This window comes from Stegastes partitus, unplaced genomic scaffold (genome assembly GCF_000690725.1).
Source record: "Stegastes partitus isolate 25-593 unplaced genomic scaffold, Stegastes_partitus-1.0.2 Scaffold1247, whole genome shotgun sequence".
Classification (NCBI taxonomy): Eukaryota; Metazoa; Chordata; class Actinopteri; family Pomacentridae; genus Stegastes; species Stegastes partitus.
Genome location: NW_007578978.1, coordinates 48,393 through 64,594, shown reverse-complemented (window position 1 = coordinate 64,594; position 16,202 = coordinate 48,393). Strand labels below are relative to the sequence as shown.

General features: G+C 42.5%; 1 protein-coding gene across 2 annotated transcripts in view; it reads left to right on the top strand.

The window, feature by feature from the left end:
• Positions 1–16,202, top strand: part of LOC103369139 (nuclear factor of activated T-cells, cytoplasmic 1-like) — a 61,698-nt gene that overhangs the window by 20,428 nt on the left and 25,068 nt on the right. For both annotated transcript variants that reach the window (XM_008297779.1, XM_008297780.1), the window contains exons 6-8: positions 11–151; positions 10,040–10,095; positions 12,189–12,321. In XM_008297779.1, the coding sequence (XP_008296001.1) occupies positions 11–151; positions 10,040–10,095; positions 12,189–12,321 (330 nt within the window). The remainder of the gene's footprint in view (positions 1–10; positions 152–10,039; positions 10,096–12,188; positions 12,322–16,202) is intronic.

The following is a 16,202-nucleotide window of genomic DNA, read 5'->3' as shown; positions in this document are numbered from 1 at the left end:
CCTGCAACAGCCCAGCGCTCAGCTCAGGAGCTTCCCTTGGTGGAGAAGCAGAGTGTGGACAGTTTCCCTGCCACTGGAGGCAAAATGATGCTTCTCAGTGGTCTCAACTTCCTCCCTGAGTCCAAGGTGGTGTTCGTGGAGAAGGCCCAAGGTAAGCTTCAATCCGTGACCATGTTTTCTGCCGTTCAATTTCCCTCCCTAATATCTCTTTTAAATGTCTTTCTCCCTCTCTTTTTCCTCGGTCGCGTTTTCTCTGTCTCTCCTCCCGTCAAAATAGAGCAAGACTTGCCAGCGAGCCACATGTGGTGTGCATTAAGCCACTATATTTTTAACCAAAGCGTATTTACATTTGCTGAAGTTTCCATTGCCTGTTCAGCGGTGCTCGCCACAAGTTAAGGAATGAATCACAACCAGGGCATGTGCAACGTCTCTTTCTCTCACTTTCCCTCTCTCCCTCTGTGTCCCTCCCTCCCCGACTCCCCTGCTTTTGACAGTTAACCCTGTCATTCACTGACTTGCACTAAGTCTCTCCTGCTTCCATTCTACCAGACATTCATCCTGACTGTCTGTCATTTGGGGCTATTTCTTTCTTTCTTTTTTGTTCTTTTTTGTCCAGATTTTTCAGCCATGTGTTTCCTACTTGTGTGGGTGGACGCAACATTTAGAAACTCCACTGATCAACTTTGAAGATTGAATGATGATTGTGAACATTTCCTTGATTGCACCCTGTAAATCAAAGCAAAGGTCAAGCACAGTGGTACCTCTGTTAAAATGGGACGTAGTTGCTGCTGCTGCTGCTGCTGCTGCTGGGAAACAAGTAAGGAAAGAAAAGGGAGGAAGATAAAGAATGTTACTCATCTCTGATGACCGTATCCGCCAGTTTATTATTCATAGATAAAACTTCCTTGTGTTTGTGGTGGTCAGACCCTCTGTTACACTGAAAAACACCTACCATCCTTTTCCCATCGCAGGCCAAGGTTACCCAGAGATATTAAACCTTCTGAACCCACAAAGCATTTTATCCCAAAACATGTCCCAAATGACGCCATTTGTTAGAGGCAGAAACTGTAAAACAGAAATAATACATTGACATTTTTAAATTTTCTGACAATCCTTGGGCTAGTCATGCATGACATATAATCCAATTGGAAAAATTAACCAAATCTAAGCTTATAATCGGGACATTTAATCAAAGTTGCATTATTCTACATGTCTCATTTTAAAAATTGCAAAAAATTAAAACTCAAAAACTAAAAAAAATCATAGTAATCTGTGCTCCTTGGTGCAGTTGAGGAGCTGAGTTTGACTCAGCAAGAGACCAAGAGTCTTATGACAAAAATTCAAGGATGTTTCAGCTGAACTAGGCTGAACTGCAGGCTGTGTTTACACCGAGCAGAGAGGAGACAAAGTATGGAAACAGATTAAATATGTGGATGGTAAAATATTTATAGTATGTTGAGCCACCATTGTTTTCTGGTATCAGTAGTACCTATGGATACATGGCAAAATGCTGTTCATATTGATTCTACCTTTTTAAAAATAAATAAATAAATATAGAAATATAGAAATATATACATTCGATTGTAAAATAAATAATCAAAGAAATTCAACTTTTGTGTGTGTGACATATGTCAGCCATACTGCCCAAAACAAACCTTTGCATACTCTCTACTTGGAGCCATGTTTGTATTGTTTCCATAGTGGTGCAGAACTTTATATTGCAGTGAAAACTGATCCCACAATGAGTAGAAATGTGACGGCAGCAAAAACCACCCGGGAGTTCAGAGGGTTAAACAGGACGGTCAAATTGAAAAAACAGACAGAACATACCCCTAATTACAGAATCCGACTTTCCTGGTCTTAGTCCAACCTGTGTGTGCTTGTGGGATACAGATCCATAAAAGCTAGATCCAGACAAACACAGTTTCAAACAATAAAATAATAAAATGCCAACTCAAAGAGCTTTTTTCTCATTTTTTGCAGATGTTTAGACCTTTGTTATCTACAACACAAATGATAACTGACAAAAACATTTATTAGATATTTCTGGACACATTAGAATGTCAAATATTAATTAAATAGTGCCTCATACCATTATTTAAGACAATGTTAGCAACTTTAAAACTGAAAAACAAAAATCTAATTTTGATAAGCAGAATATTTCAAGGTTGTGTTAAATGACTTCATGCCAAATTATATTAAATCCTCATCTTCAAATGTTTTAAATAACTTCGGAATTGTTTACTTGTTAACTTTTTATGCTTGACTGCATCGTCTGATAGACATCATGTGTTTTTTTTAAATCAGAGGCAACAATAGGGTAGAAAACTCACATAGGCGTTGTCTGAATCTTTTAAAAATGCTTGAGTTGTTCCTCACTTCAAAGTTCACTCAAAACTGACACTGAGAAACCCAGTTTGTTCCTCTTTTCTGCCTCGCCTCACCCCGTTTGATTGGTCTACCGTTGAGCACCTCAGGGGTTAAGGAGGCAGCAACAATGGGGTAAGGGGAGGTGGATGAACTTGGTAATATGGGGTCTCCCTCCTCCTGGCTTTCTTTAGTCATGGAGGGGGATCCCCTGGAGAGGAAAGCCCACATATACACAACTCCTTTACCCCTCCACCCCCCGTGCTATTTGAGACCTGTGACCCCTTCTTGCTTCCATTTCCCTTCTTTCGCCCACTCGCCCTACCTCGGTGCTCTGCTTCCTGCTTCTTCTCTATTTTCACTCTTCGTTTTTCTTACCTCTATCCTCGATACCCGTTAAAGACATTAGCCGGCGTGGAGCGCTGCACTAGCGGGATCCCCACACTCGTGCCTGCCATTGACATTTCAGCGGTTTGTTTTCCGTCTCTGTGGTGTCGAGAAGGAGAGTGAGGGAGAGATCGAAAGAGAGATTGTCTGCCTACTACTTAGTCTGCTTTTATGTAAACTTTAATGACCCACTACTTCCAGGGTCTCCTAAGTCAAAAAGCCCATTACAGACAGACCTACACTCTCGAAACACACATGCACACAGGAACACACACATCACTCACTAATGGCAACTATGTATGAGTGTGGAAAAGTACTTATGTCCGAAATATACTGCAAAATATTGTCTTTTGGCATTTTAATCAGAGAATCCTGCTGTTTCATGAAGGTTCTCAGACTAAAGATTGCTCTGATTGTTGATTTAGAAGGACCAAACTGGGATGAGGAAAAAAGAAACCAATAAAATTATAATTATATTACAGATTTATTCTATAACTTTATTTTCCTCTGGAAAAGTTCATGACTAAATGCACCCATGAAATACCGAGCAATGTGCCGCAATAATTACTACTCGCAGACATGTGCTTGCACACGCAGTAGGACACACATGCTCACGTACAGCCAAGCTCTTTGTACGGCACAACACCAATCACTGCTTTCGCCGCAGTGGTGACAGCCATTACGGTTACTGCCATCGAAGGTCAGGATGGCTGCTTACTTTCCAAAATTGACTCCAATAAACACCTTCCAGAAAATTCCGCAAATCCTGAGGAGCAACAGACGTTTTTTGAGAGTTCCAATCCAACTTGTGTGAATAATTATATGCAGTTGAAATCATCCAAGTTGAGTCAGGGGAAGATCACACACAGCACAAAAGCCTATTAGTGCAAATGAGACAGCTATAAATCATAAATACATGCATTTCTCCAACTGTTTCCATTTGCTACTCTTTTTTTTGTTGTTGTTGTTCTTGCAAGATGTAGCTGCTTTTAGTGCAAGCGTATGCAGGTTTTTTTTGTACATGTCAAGTAATTGCTGAACCCTTAAATGATGGAAGCCATTAATATTTGCAAGATTGTCCCAATAAAACCTCTTAGTTGAGGGAAGACAATGGAGGCATCCAAAAACGCCCACTAGTCCTTGGAAAATAAACTTTGCTATTACTCATTTTAGGGACTTGGGCCACTGGCATTATCTTAAAAGTGAGAAAATGATTACTTCAAACATCAAGTAACTTTAATTGAGAGATTATTGAAACTGAAATTAAAGACATAAGATAAAATAAATAACAAATACTGAACATTTATACATCTAAAAGCAGATGGAATTTCTTTCACAGAGGACTGTGTTTGTTGTAGGGTCCATTTTTATTTAATTTTTTTATGTCTGCTTTATATTAATGCAGTGGTTACAGATAAGGGGCCAGTGATGTCATCTGTGAAGCACAGAAACATTTAGATGCTATCACCTTTTGGGAACATGGATAAATGATGCCTTCTTCTAACCTGTTGTAATGTTAAACCATAGTTTCACTCTTTTATCTCTTTGTCTTTCACTCTGTGTTGTTTTGATTGTCGGTCCGTTCCCCTCCCCCCCGAGACGGAGCTCATCGCTGTTGCCACTGCGGGAAACCTTAATGCGCCTTGAAAAATAATTACTTCTACTTTTTAAATGCCACGTCCATCCCCACTGCTCCACTCCGTCACCCACAGGATAACTGATGCAAACCCTGCGTATCCACTGCATGTGCATGTGTGTGTTTGTTGTTGTGTACATGTGTACCCACTGTAGCTGCTAGCCCGCGGGCCTGTTTGCGTTGTTCAGTAGGAAGTGTTTTCAATGAGTCATCCACAAAGGATTCCCTGTAGAGGGGCGAAACGGAAAAGACGAGACCTTCAAGAGAGAAGAGGAAGAGGAGAGGCAGAAAAAAAAGGCAGGACTTCCTTAGAAATCCTGCTTGTGACCTCTTGCACTTAGAGCATAGAAACGATCGTACAACCTGACATGATGTTTACTCTTGTTTTAATGAATAAATGGCAAATTTAGTTTCAATTTCTGCTTCTCCCGATGAAAGATGTATTTTGTGACTTTTTTAGGGGAAACTTTCATTCCATCGTTGGATTAATGAATATTGCCGTTCTTCTGTAGTTTCTCGGTTGATCCTACATCACACAAGGAAGGAAGTGCAAGTTAATTACACTGTAGATAGATAATGATAGACTCGGGAAACCTCACAAGTCCTCATTTGTGTTTCTGCTGCAATTTAGGCATTCTTTGCAACTTTATTTTAGTTTTGAGAAACATTTTTAATGGGCCTCGTCATATTTTCTCCGTGTTGCGGAGAGCTGTGCCCTTTGCCGAGCCACAGTGGAAGCATTTAGGAAAATGTACACCTTCTTCTGCATTGTTGTGCTTGATTCAGTTTTGTCTGTTGTTTTGATTATGTGTTTTGTGTCAGTGTTTTGGTTTGCCCAAACCGCTCTTTTGGCACGGGAGTAGGAAGGCATACCTGGCGCACCTATTGAAGTGTGTGTTCTGGCTTGCCCTGCTTTCCATGGGTGGAATGAGTGCTAGAGGCAGGGAAAATAGAGAGAGACAGACAGACAGACAAACAGAGGGAGAGAGAGAGAGAGAGAGAGAGAGAGAGCTAGGGAAAGCCTACACTCTGACTCAGAGGGGAGGTAAGGGAATTCCCTGGTGAGCTGGATAGTTTTTACATCTGGTCGGATTGGAGCGTTGCCTGGAGCTCAGCAGCACCACACAGCCTGGTCTGCAGCGGGGAGAAGTCTGGTCTTCTCCACCTCTGCTTCAGGCTGGAGAGAAAATTCTGAGCTGCAGTATAATCTGTAACATTAGGACGGCACAGTCCACTACAATACCCTTTGGCTATTATTCTTCTCATGTTAAAACTCCTCAGCAACAGGCTGAAATGTTTAGATTTTCATACCTTCATAGTTCAAGAAACCCAGACCTTGCAGACTATGATCTGAACTCTGAGAGTTCATTCGGAGACTGTTTATACTTCGCTGAACGCCTCTACCTTGGGCAAGTCTAAACATCAGACAAACTGGTCGATGTATTGTACTTCTAGCGGTATGTCTAGACTGTCCTTTGGCTTTAGGCAAGGATAACCTTCATAATCTTGACTCATAGTTTTGGCACTTTGGCAGGATAAGGTCAACCTCCACCCCTGCTTCAGGCGAGAGATTTGAGAAATTATGGTTTAATTAGGATGGTATACTGCACTATTTCAAAATCAATCATTATTTATAACTCCCAGAGGAGCTTAACCTCTCACCCTCCTTTGCCACCCAACATAAAATGAAGGCAATGCACGTCTAAGACCTATTAGAAATGGATGGATCAATAACCAAGAAAAGCAAATAAAAACATACAGTAAAGAAGGGAGAGACGTCGCTGCCCCCTTGAATGAGATTTATTTGGCTGACGTAGCTTGCATTGAGCACGTTTTCAGTTTGTGAATCGGTGAGACTGCACCATTTGGGGCATCAAAGGAATCAGCTGATCACAACAGGAAGATTTCTAGATTGTCCTCTGGCCTCCACCCTTTCTTCAGACTTGTCTGAACGTGTTAGAGCCAGATAAGCCTTTCAAATCACTGAGAGACAATTGTTCTATGTGGGGCAGGTCTGCAAGAATGTCCCCTCTTTAAGATAAGACGACTGATATACCTCAATGAAATGTGGCTCAATACGTGGGTTTTTGTGTGTCACATGGCCGCAAACTGTCATTAAGACTCCTGCTCAAATAACAGAGAAACCACCTACCTCACCTCTCTTCACCACATGTTCAGTTTAAGGGTTTTCAGGCACAGGTCTCACTCTGAACGTGCTAGGTTACGAAATACTGTGCAACACACTATTTGTAGCCACCACATTTGATGCATTCCTTGTTAGCGCTTTGCACTGTAAAATAATTCTCCCAATATACAAGTCTAAATGGTCCTCAGTGCTTTCTCAGAATATATGCCACACAGCTGGACTCTTGATAAAAGGATGAAATTTCACTCAACTGACCGCTGTCCTCCTCAGCGTGCACCGCGCCCTCAGGTCAAGTCAGCTCACGCTTTCCTTGTTATAAACCGAGAATAACTCACTTCCTCAACATAAACCCATCATAAATCTACTGTCAAGTCATAATTTATACAGAAGCCTCTCGATCCGAAGCAGACTCCCATTTCTCTAGTTTCACCAGTTCTCAGATTGGCAGCAGCCAGGTGCTTCAGAGGGGAAAGCAGCTGCACCGCTGGGATCAGTTGTCGGGGAATCCCTTTGGCCTTTTGACTTTGCTTCTCATTGGACGACAAGGTGGTTGGTCTAAAAATGCGTGTAAAATTACTGCAGTGTTTTCATTCAGCATAGCAGAGGGGTTATAAAATGGAAAATAAACTTGACGTATGTAAACAGGAAAGAGAGAAAAATACTCCCTAAAAAAATCATCTCTGGAAAAGAGACATAGCTGCAAAATATGTCTGGATTGTTTCACAAGACGACCTCCGCAATTAAGCATGTGAATCATATTTTCCGTTCTCAAAAATCCTGAAGTGAACTTTCTTTGGTCAGTGGAAGCTGTTGTGCACGACACAACACTTCACCTCTGGCTGTCAATATAAGAAAAAAAAAGCCTCTAAGTGTAATGAGAAGTCAAATACACCACTACTCAGCTGTCTGGAGCTCTGTATTTGGGAAGTTGATTACATGTAAGTGGGTGAGTAGATATAAAACTCATAGAACATTATTGGCTTAAAACTGATAGCTGCCATATGAAATGGTTTTTTTACATGAGGCTCATTAGTTAATTTCGACTAGGTGGAGCTCATAGTCTCTACGTCTTGAGCATTAACCAAATCTCCATCAATCTTAAAATAACAAATGAGAGGATTTGTTTGCATGAAATTTACTACAACAGCAACACTGTTGCCAGGCTGTCACCAGGTGCACAGCATTATGTGTTGTCAAGAACTGAAGAAGAGATGAGTCGAGGAGGCCTCACCCTGCATGTGGTCTAATTGTCTGATGAATAAGTTTGTTATCCTGGTTGTCTGGAGTTAGTCTTTGTGGATCTCATTTGCACAAGTGAGTCATGTAGACTAATAGACAGATTATTGGTTCATCTTTGAGCACAAAGACTAAAAATAAGAGTGTGGCTCTACTCTCCCATGTGTTTGCACGTGTTCGCTAATTTTGGCTAAATTGCAACAGGATTAAACCAGGACTTCTGCAGACACAGTTCCTTTATGCCACCTATTGTTTAGTGCTTCCCCCTCCTATAATTCAAGTTGAAGCCAGAACAGAATGCTGAGGCCAGAACAAAAGGTAAAGGATACTGTGGTTGCGTGTGTGCATGTGTCTGCATCTGTATGTGTGCATTACGCGTGGGTGGAGGTTGCGTGAAGGAGGAGGTGTTGTCGGGAACAGAAGCATTTTGCAGATGTTGCAGGGAAGAAGGAGCGAATGGAAAGTTCTGCGGTTATCAGTCGTACGGCGCTCTTCTCTGACTCGCAAAAATATGCCACAGGTGGCCCCATCCCAATTTAGAGTTTCGCTAAGTCCGTCGGAGCGAGCGTTGAAAAGTTTTGGGGAAACAAAGTGATTTAGAGGCACAAAAGGTGAGACGGAAGATCAGGGGGAAGGTACAAACACAGGAAGAAAAGTTTGAAAAACATGTTTACTAGTGGAGGTTGGGGTTGACGTCGTAGTCTAAGGTTTCCCTCTTGGAGTGTCTCCCAGAGTGGAGGCGGCCGAGATTCCCTCTTGGTTCCCCTAGACGTAACATGAGGAACGCTCATCTCTGTCTGTCTCTGTCTCTCTCTCGTTCTCTGACCTTCTCTCTGTCTGTGCTCGCTCTAATTGCCCTTCCATACTCTTTACAACTTCACAGCATTGCATGTGCATCTCAATCACCTGCCACATGCACATGCCGCTGCCCCGTGGTCGCTCTAGAGGCGTATCCCGGCTACTATTCCCCAACCATCCACTTCATCTCCATCACGGCAAGACACATTTCTCCATATGCAACTCTTATTTCCCCCAGTTCAAATAAGAAAACCCTTATCTGATCTCTTTGCCGTCTGTTTTTCTCTTCCCGTGTTTTAATATGGCCATTTTGGAAAGATATACCTACTGATGTTCACTCTCTGAATAATAAAGCTGACCACCCGCCCCCACTTCCACATCTCACCAATAATATGTCAACCGTGACTGGAATCCTTTATTCTTTCATTCACCGCATGATGTGAAAAACATAATACCTTGCAAAAAAATAAAAAAATCTGGGTTTTACATCTTCCAGAGCTGTAGGTCTTCTGTTACTGGCTATTTGAAAACTGATTCTTCTTATCTTATCTTGTAGCTTTACTGTCTCTACAGTAAACTGTAGCATTTCAGTTGGAGTCACAATGCAAGCTTCCACCCAGGAACATATAGTAGCAGTGCCACAGTGCCATGCTGTTGCCTCACATGGTGTGCCACTGACACAAAGGCTGTTCTGTGTCACTTCTATTTCTGACAGCCCTAATGAGTCATCAGTTCTGGGAAAAAAAAAAAAAAAATGGCACTGTGGTTGGTGCTGATTGCCCTAGCAGAGCCCAGAGCGTCTGTTCTCAAAAAGGTGTGGCATGAAATCACAGAGAAAACGCAAAGAATGTGAGCTGAGCTTCTGCAGGCTCCCACCAGCTGCAGTAGCTCACAGGCCTTTTATTGCATGGCAGCAAAGGGAAACCTCCTTACCACAACAAGATGGAGATGAAAAGGAAGAAATGAAGAAATGAAAGCTGAAACTTTTTTTTAAGCATTTCACAGAGGAGTTTTGAATAGAACGAAGGGGAGGCGATATACGTAAGGGAGAAAATAGAAAAAAGAAATCTCATCAAAGATTTAATGAGGGGACAGAAATAATAGAAAACTTAATGAAAAATTACACTAAAGTGGAGAATAAGCAGAGGCAAACTTGTTAGTGTCACTGACTTAAGACATGACTGACAATTTTACAGATTTAAGTTCAAAATCTGAAATTTTACTTGTCAGGAGAAGCAACTTTGCAATATTCTCTTGATAAATGATCAGATAACTGATTATTTAACCTTTAACTGACCTGTGTTTCAGTACAACACCCAACCAAATGCAAAACACTAAATCCACCCCCAGAGCTTACGTGTCTCTTTCGCTTATATGAGTATCATCCTCAGATTAGAGCCGCCCACGTCCCTCTAATCTGTGTGATTATTCAGTTCATAATGACCCATTGTGTTTCATTTTGTCAATAGATGGGCATCATCTTTGGGAGACAGAAGCCAAAGTTGACAAGGACTCCGTCAAATCTGTAAGTGCACCTCTCCACTGTGACTTATTTGAAATGCTCCTGCCGTCTTCTGTCTCACCTTCCCTTGAGACTTTCTCCTTTCCTCTCTCAGTCGCCTCCTCATCTGTCCCCTGTAATGATGTAACCTTTGCTAAGGCATTACAAATTGCAACATAGACAATGATGATTAGCCGATGCAATCCTGAACGGAATTTTCACAAAGTCTCCCTATCCTCATGAAGGTAAACACAGTCAGGCTCCCATATAGTTTTTTGCATTTATTGGACGAAAAAAACACACATGGGTTACAAAATGGAAGCACAAGCATGAATGGACAAACACACACACACACTCACACCACAGCGGTCTCGGCATAGCCAGACGTTTAGTTCACAGCAAAGTGTTGTGGTGTGATGAATTGAGCTTAAACACCTCGTCTGCGCTGGGATCCTGCAGCCAAGAGTGGCTCACACCCCTGCTTTTCTACCTGCTGCTTTTCATGAAGGCCGTAATGAGAAAATAAACCAGCACGCTCATTTTACTGATGCTCAGTCACACATTCGGATTGTGTTAATATAAAACTGACCGTAAGGAAATCGTCAACAGAGGGAATGAAGCAAATGTTGTTCTACCAGAAAGCTGCTCGCGCTCTGGAGTTAATTAAGATTTCATCGAGATTTGCTAGGTCTGTGGATAGTTAGATACAGGGTCCGCAAAAATCAGTTCGCACACACGCATTTTGTCATGAACTGCTGATGGCTTTCATTGGTTGCATCTTACGCCGGGTCAAAAATAGACTTTGTGCATCTAAATGCTGCAACATGAGGATGTTTTTCTTTTTGTTGTTGCTGTTATTTGACTCAGGTAAATGGCTTGGTTGCATCAGAGGGGTAAATATGGACTCTGATGTCTAATTGCTCTGTAGGGCTGGCTGATGTGCTGTGGCTGGAGTCCCAGATGTTGGAAAATTAGCGGGCGTGCAAGGCTCAGCCGGGGGTGATGCTTCGGGGAGGCAGCGCCGATAAAACGACAAATACTGCGCAGTGTTTATTTTGTAGATCTGACAAACAAGTAGAGAGAGACAGCAAGAGTGCACTGGCCTTCTACTTTATGTCAGCTGCAACCAGACTGCTTTAAAGTGCTCCAGTCTGCCTGCCTGCCTGACTGAGTTTTTATTGCCGTCCAGAGCGTGCTAACTTTCGCTGGTCTGGATGCAGAGGGAGAAAGTCATGTGTATGCACACACTCACTCAGCCACCTGCATGTTTTCTTTGTCATCATCTGGAGGGCAGACTGGGGCTGAGCTCTCCTCCTTTACCTCCCACCCCGTCCCTCCTCCCACCTTCCTCCATGTGTGGTGATTACCGATAAAAACCTGCTTCCTGTCAAAGTTCCCCATTCTGGCTTGTTTAGACCCACATGAGAGTGACAGCTATCCCAGGAATTAGACACAAACACTCAGACAAATTTCTCCATGTTCCCCTGTCAGAAATAAAGCAGTCGAAAGTTCACATCCGTCCAGACTTGCCGTGGTCTAGTGGGGTGGTGGGGGTGGAGGAGGAGGAGGACAGGCAAGCCTCCCTTTAGGAAGGTACGGCTGTGCAAACAAATAAGCCTGTTACCTCTCTTCTCTTGCGGTGCACGGGGAAGTAGCTAAAGCCCAAGGGTTTTCCTCTGAGACAAACACGGGCACTGGACCAACCTCATGGGCACTGCTGCTGACTCTTCAGAGTCCAGACGAGCTCATTTAGACCAGTCCAGCCTCTTGGAAACAGTACCCTAAATGCAGGCCAGGTGCAAAATAAACATAGCTGTTGATTAAACTTAAACCCCACAGGCTCATAGTCATTATAAACTCCTGCAGCGCAGCCAATCTTTCAAATACACAGAACTTCATTTTCAATTCTAGTGGCAAGCCCAAGACTTCGAAAGACACGAAACATCTCGGGCCAAACTCTGGGAAAAATTCATCACCTAAATTAAGAATGATTTTTCAAACCTAATTGCTAATTAAGGGGAAATAAAAGAAGCCACAAAGTGACTCTTTTCTGTTTCTTTAAGCAAGCGTCTCATAATGGTGAAATACTGCTCTGTATCTTGTCATTTGTATTTTAGAGTACTCTTGTTGTGGAGATCCCACCATACAGGAACCAGAGAATATCCAGCCCGGTGCAGGTTAACTTCTACGTCTGCAACGGCAAGAGGAAGAGGAGCCAATACCAGCGCTTCACCTACCTGCCTCCAAATGGTAATCGTCATCCCCACCTCTTTATTATCACTGACAGTGAAAGACTTGTACTCTTTGCGCAAGCTGCACACTTTTCATTCCTCATTTAGAATATTTCTTTAAGTCCTGACATCCATCCACTGTAGTTTACCTCAGCCGTCAACATGCCATGTGAAATTTGTGGCCGTTTTTTGGAATTTTTCTTTTTGACGTTCTGCCTGGCAACACTTGGCTGTAGCCCGTGAGTGAGAGCAGAAGATGTGAGGTGTGTTTATTCTGTAGTGAGACCGCGTTCCCTCGGCATGAGGTGTACCTGCTGAGTGACAGAGCCTCCGAGCACTGTTGATGCGGAGAAGTCAATCTCCCAGCGACCTGACTTTCACACCCCGCTTCACACAATGCTCCCCGCCCCACCTCCACCGGTTCACCAACACACCTATGAACCAATAAATACACACACACACATATGTCCAACAGCTAGTGCTTAACCCGTCATTCATGTAGCAACCTGAAAAACCCAGGAATACCTCTCTGTGTGTTTATCATGTGCCCCTGGCCTCTGTGTTTATAGATGGCTTTCACGTTGGAATTTGAAGAATGTATTGGTGAGAGTTTAGAGAAGAGTTCAGCTTCAAAATCACGTTGTGAGTTATTTACTTTTCACAGTAGGCACAGGTGAAATACCAGCTTCGGTATCGGCCTTCAGCATCCCACTACAATGCTGCTATTTTATCATGTATGTATCCAGAGAAAGGTGACTAAGCATGTTTGCTTTTCTTTCACCAAGACAACACTTCCCATTTATGGTGCCAAAGTCTTTTACTGCTGGCTGCTCAGAAGCTGTAAACAAAGTTAGTTAAGTTCCGGCTATAGAAACAGTATAAGATGCTTCAACACCCACAAATTTGCCCACCGTCATCGTCCATGCAGGTTTAGGGATTCCAACCAGCAACCATGCATTTACAAGACCTGCATGCCCCCCTCCTGTGATAACCAGCGAAATCCATTAGATCAAAACAATGGTATCTTGTTTTCATTGATCAGTGCCTAATGGGTCTAATGCTTCTGGGATAGCGAGCGTTGTGTTTTAAGTCTACAGCTGTTAATAAGATGTGACATTTAGATTATCAGCAGATGCATTTATGGCCACAAGAGATAAGTGATCAGGATTCTGGACGAGGCTGTGAGAACAAGTAGAGCGCAACCCCTATTTGGAGATGCCCGATTATGTGATGAGCAAGTGGATTGTGGGTAACCGGACGGTGTGGGACAAGCAAACGGTGGCCATATATAGCCTATCCATTCCGTATACTGTGTAGAAAGAGACACAGAGAGACAACAGAGAGACGTAGGGGGGCTTCTCAGCCACCACTGTGCATCTCTTAAGTCATTTCCCTAAGCGTAAACACAGCTCTAATGAAAAGATGACTTGTTGTGCTCTCTCTTTTGCTGCCAAGTAAACCACAAGTACAGTGTGGACCACACAAGCGGGGGCCAACGTCTTCTCAAAGAACCATAATTACCTCACAAGTGTTGCAGCCAAAGAGACTGTGAATCACAAGCTATTGAGTTCTATTTTGGGATTTACCACGCTTTTGAAGGCACACATTAAGAAACACAACATTGCATATTTCCAAACACAAATGCTCAGTATTTAAATCACTGGGTCGAGTGTTACAACGCCGCTGCATAACAGCTGAAGTAGGAGTGTGCCAGTTGCGGAAGCGATCCCAGGCTGCAGCAAAACACTGCGATTCACTTGTGAAATAACAACAAAGCAAGAGCTGCAAATTTCTACTACTCCTAACACTTTCTATACAATGTGAATGAGATTTAATGGCTGTGATATAGGCACATTTATCATTTCAGGGTAGTTGTAGTAGTAAATGTAGATAAAAACATGGGTAAAAATGTGGGTTTTCCTTGTTTTCTTTCATGCTAACCTGCATAATCAGTGCTCGCTGATATAAAAGAAGATTATAATTAGCATAAACAGACCCTGTGTAGTGATGATGACTGTAATAGTTTCAATACAGCAGCAAAGAATGAGGAAATCCTACTGAAGCTGTTTGCTTTTGAGGGTTTCAGTGTGTGTGTCAACAGTGAGTGAAACAACCAACACTGTGGCAGGTACGCAGGGTGGGCTGGGGAGGAGGACACCCACACACGCACAACACTCGCTGTTGTCAACACTTTTTTTTTTTTTAACTCGCTTGTATGAAAAGACTCTTCCGGCCTTATGTCCCACTTCAAGCACAGTTGCGGTCACTGACGTTGTTTAGAGAGAACATTTCTTTCACACTCTGGTGTCTGCTCATCTATAAAAAGGCAAACCCAACCCTTAAAATAGCCCAACTTGTTTGAAACAGCGGAAGGATGAAGCAAACACTCTCTGGGGCACAGATGCTAGTGAAAACCACCTTTATTTTCCATTCAGGTCATGTGACCATCCTGTTGCTCTTTGACGCTAATGCAAATGTGTTTGGTGCTTGCTGTGGCTGAACATCAGTGCCTGCATTGAAACTAAACACATCAAAAAAGGTTTCACATTGCTGTATGTACCCCCCCCCTCCACACACACACACACACACACACACACACACAAAACTGAATCAGACTTATTATTTCAATAGATTGCATTGTTTCAGACATGTAAGCAGACTTTTATCTCCTCTCAGCCTTGCCCTGCCTACACTATAACATATTATTATCAGATGAAGTCTGCAGAAGAAACATAGCTGTTCTCACTCATGCTTAGCTGACAGACAAAGATAAGCTTCGATGATATGAGATGAGAGGTGCTGCAGATCTGTTGAAAACTGTGCCAAACCAATGCATGGTGAAGTAAAAACAAGATTCAAGGGAGAAAAATGCAGTATGTCAGAAGTATGCATGAGGCAGAGCAATCGGTCTATGCTGAGTTTGCACCATCATAAGTCAAACGAAAATCGGATTTGAAGCATAACACATAAATGAATGAATGGCTGTAAATTAATAAATAAACTAAACCGAATAAAGCCAACATCATTATAATAATGTTAGAAAAAGTGTCGTCTACAGCATTTTATTCCTAACAAGTAGTACGGCCAATTGATCATTGCATGGTCAGATGCTCTATATAACATGCAATGTGGTTGCACAGTTGGGTCCTTGGCTAACTGTATACTATAGACTGTATGTAACCAGGTAAACATTAAAGGACAATTTGTGAAGTAATTAAAAAATTGGACACTCAAAATGTCTTCACTTGACTGATTTTCATGGTGTAAGTTGAACAAAAAACTGTTCAGCAGATCAAAGACCTTAAACTTTAGCCTGCCAGAAACACAAAGGATCATTTATTTAGAATTCATTCAATTACATACATAAGAAGAATACAAGCATTTTCAGCTCCGGAAGAACTGAATACGAGGTGAATCTACCTTCAGCCATGAATCAAGCAGTCATTTACTGTTCAGATATACCATCAGCAGCATTTGCGGTTTCCAGCCTAAGTGCTTGTCTGCGATGTTGTTGAGATGTACATATGGCGCAACTGTCGTTGTCTGGCCCCCAGAATGAGTCTTGCTTTTCCAAGCTCCCTTCCAATCATTCTTGCGTGAGTAGAGACGTGACGTGTTGCTCTTCAAATAAGAAACAGTTCTCACCAACCACATTAAACAACAAACGCTGAAGAAAAGTGCTGGCAATGACCAAAGCTCGGGCGAAGAACTTCTCGGAACCCCTTTATTTTTACAGGCCGTTTGGAGATTCCTCTGTAATATCAAGTTCTATTCTTAAGGCAAACGGGTGCCTACTCCCCCGTTGAATTGGTTTGTGGTCGGAGCTGGAGAGGGGAGAGCCAGAAACATGTTCTGTGACACATACAGGAAAAGTTAATGAACCACACATTGTTCTTTTTT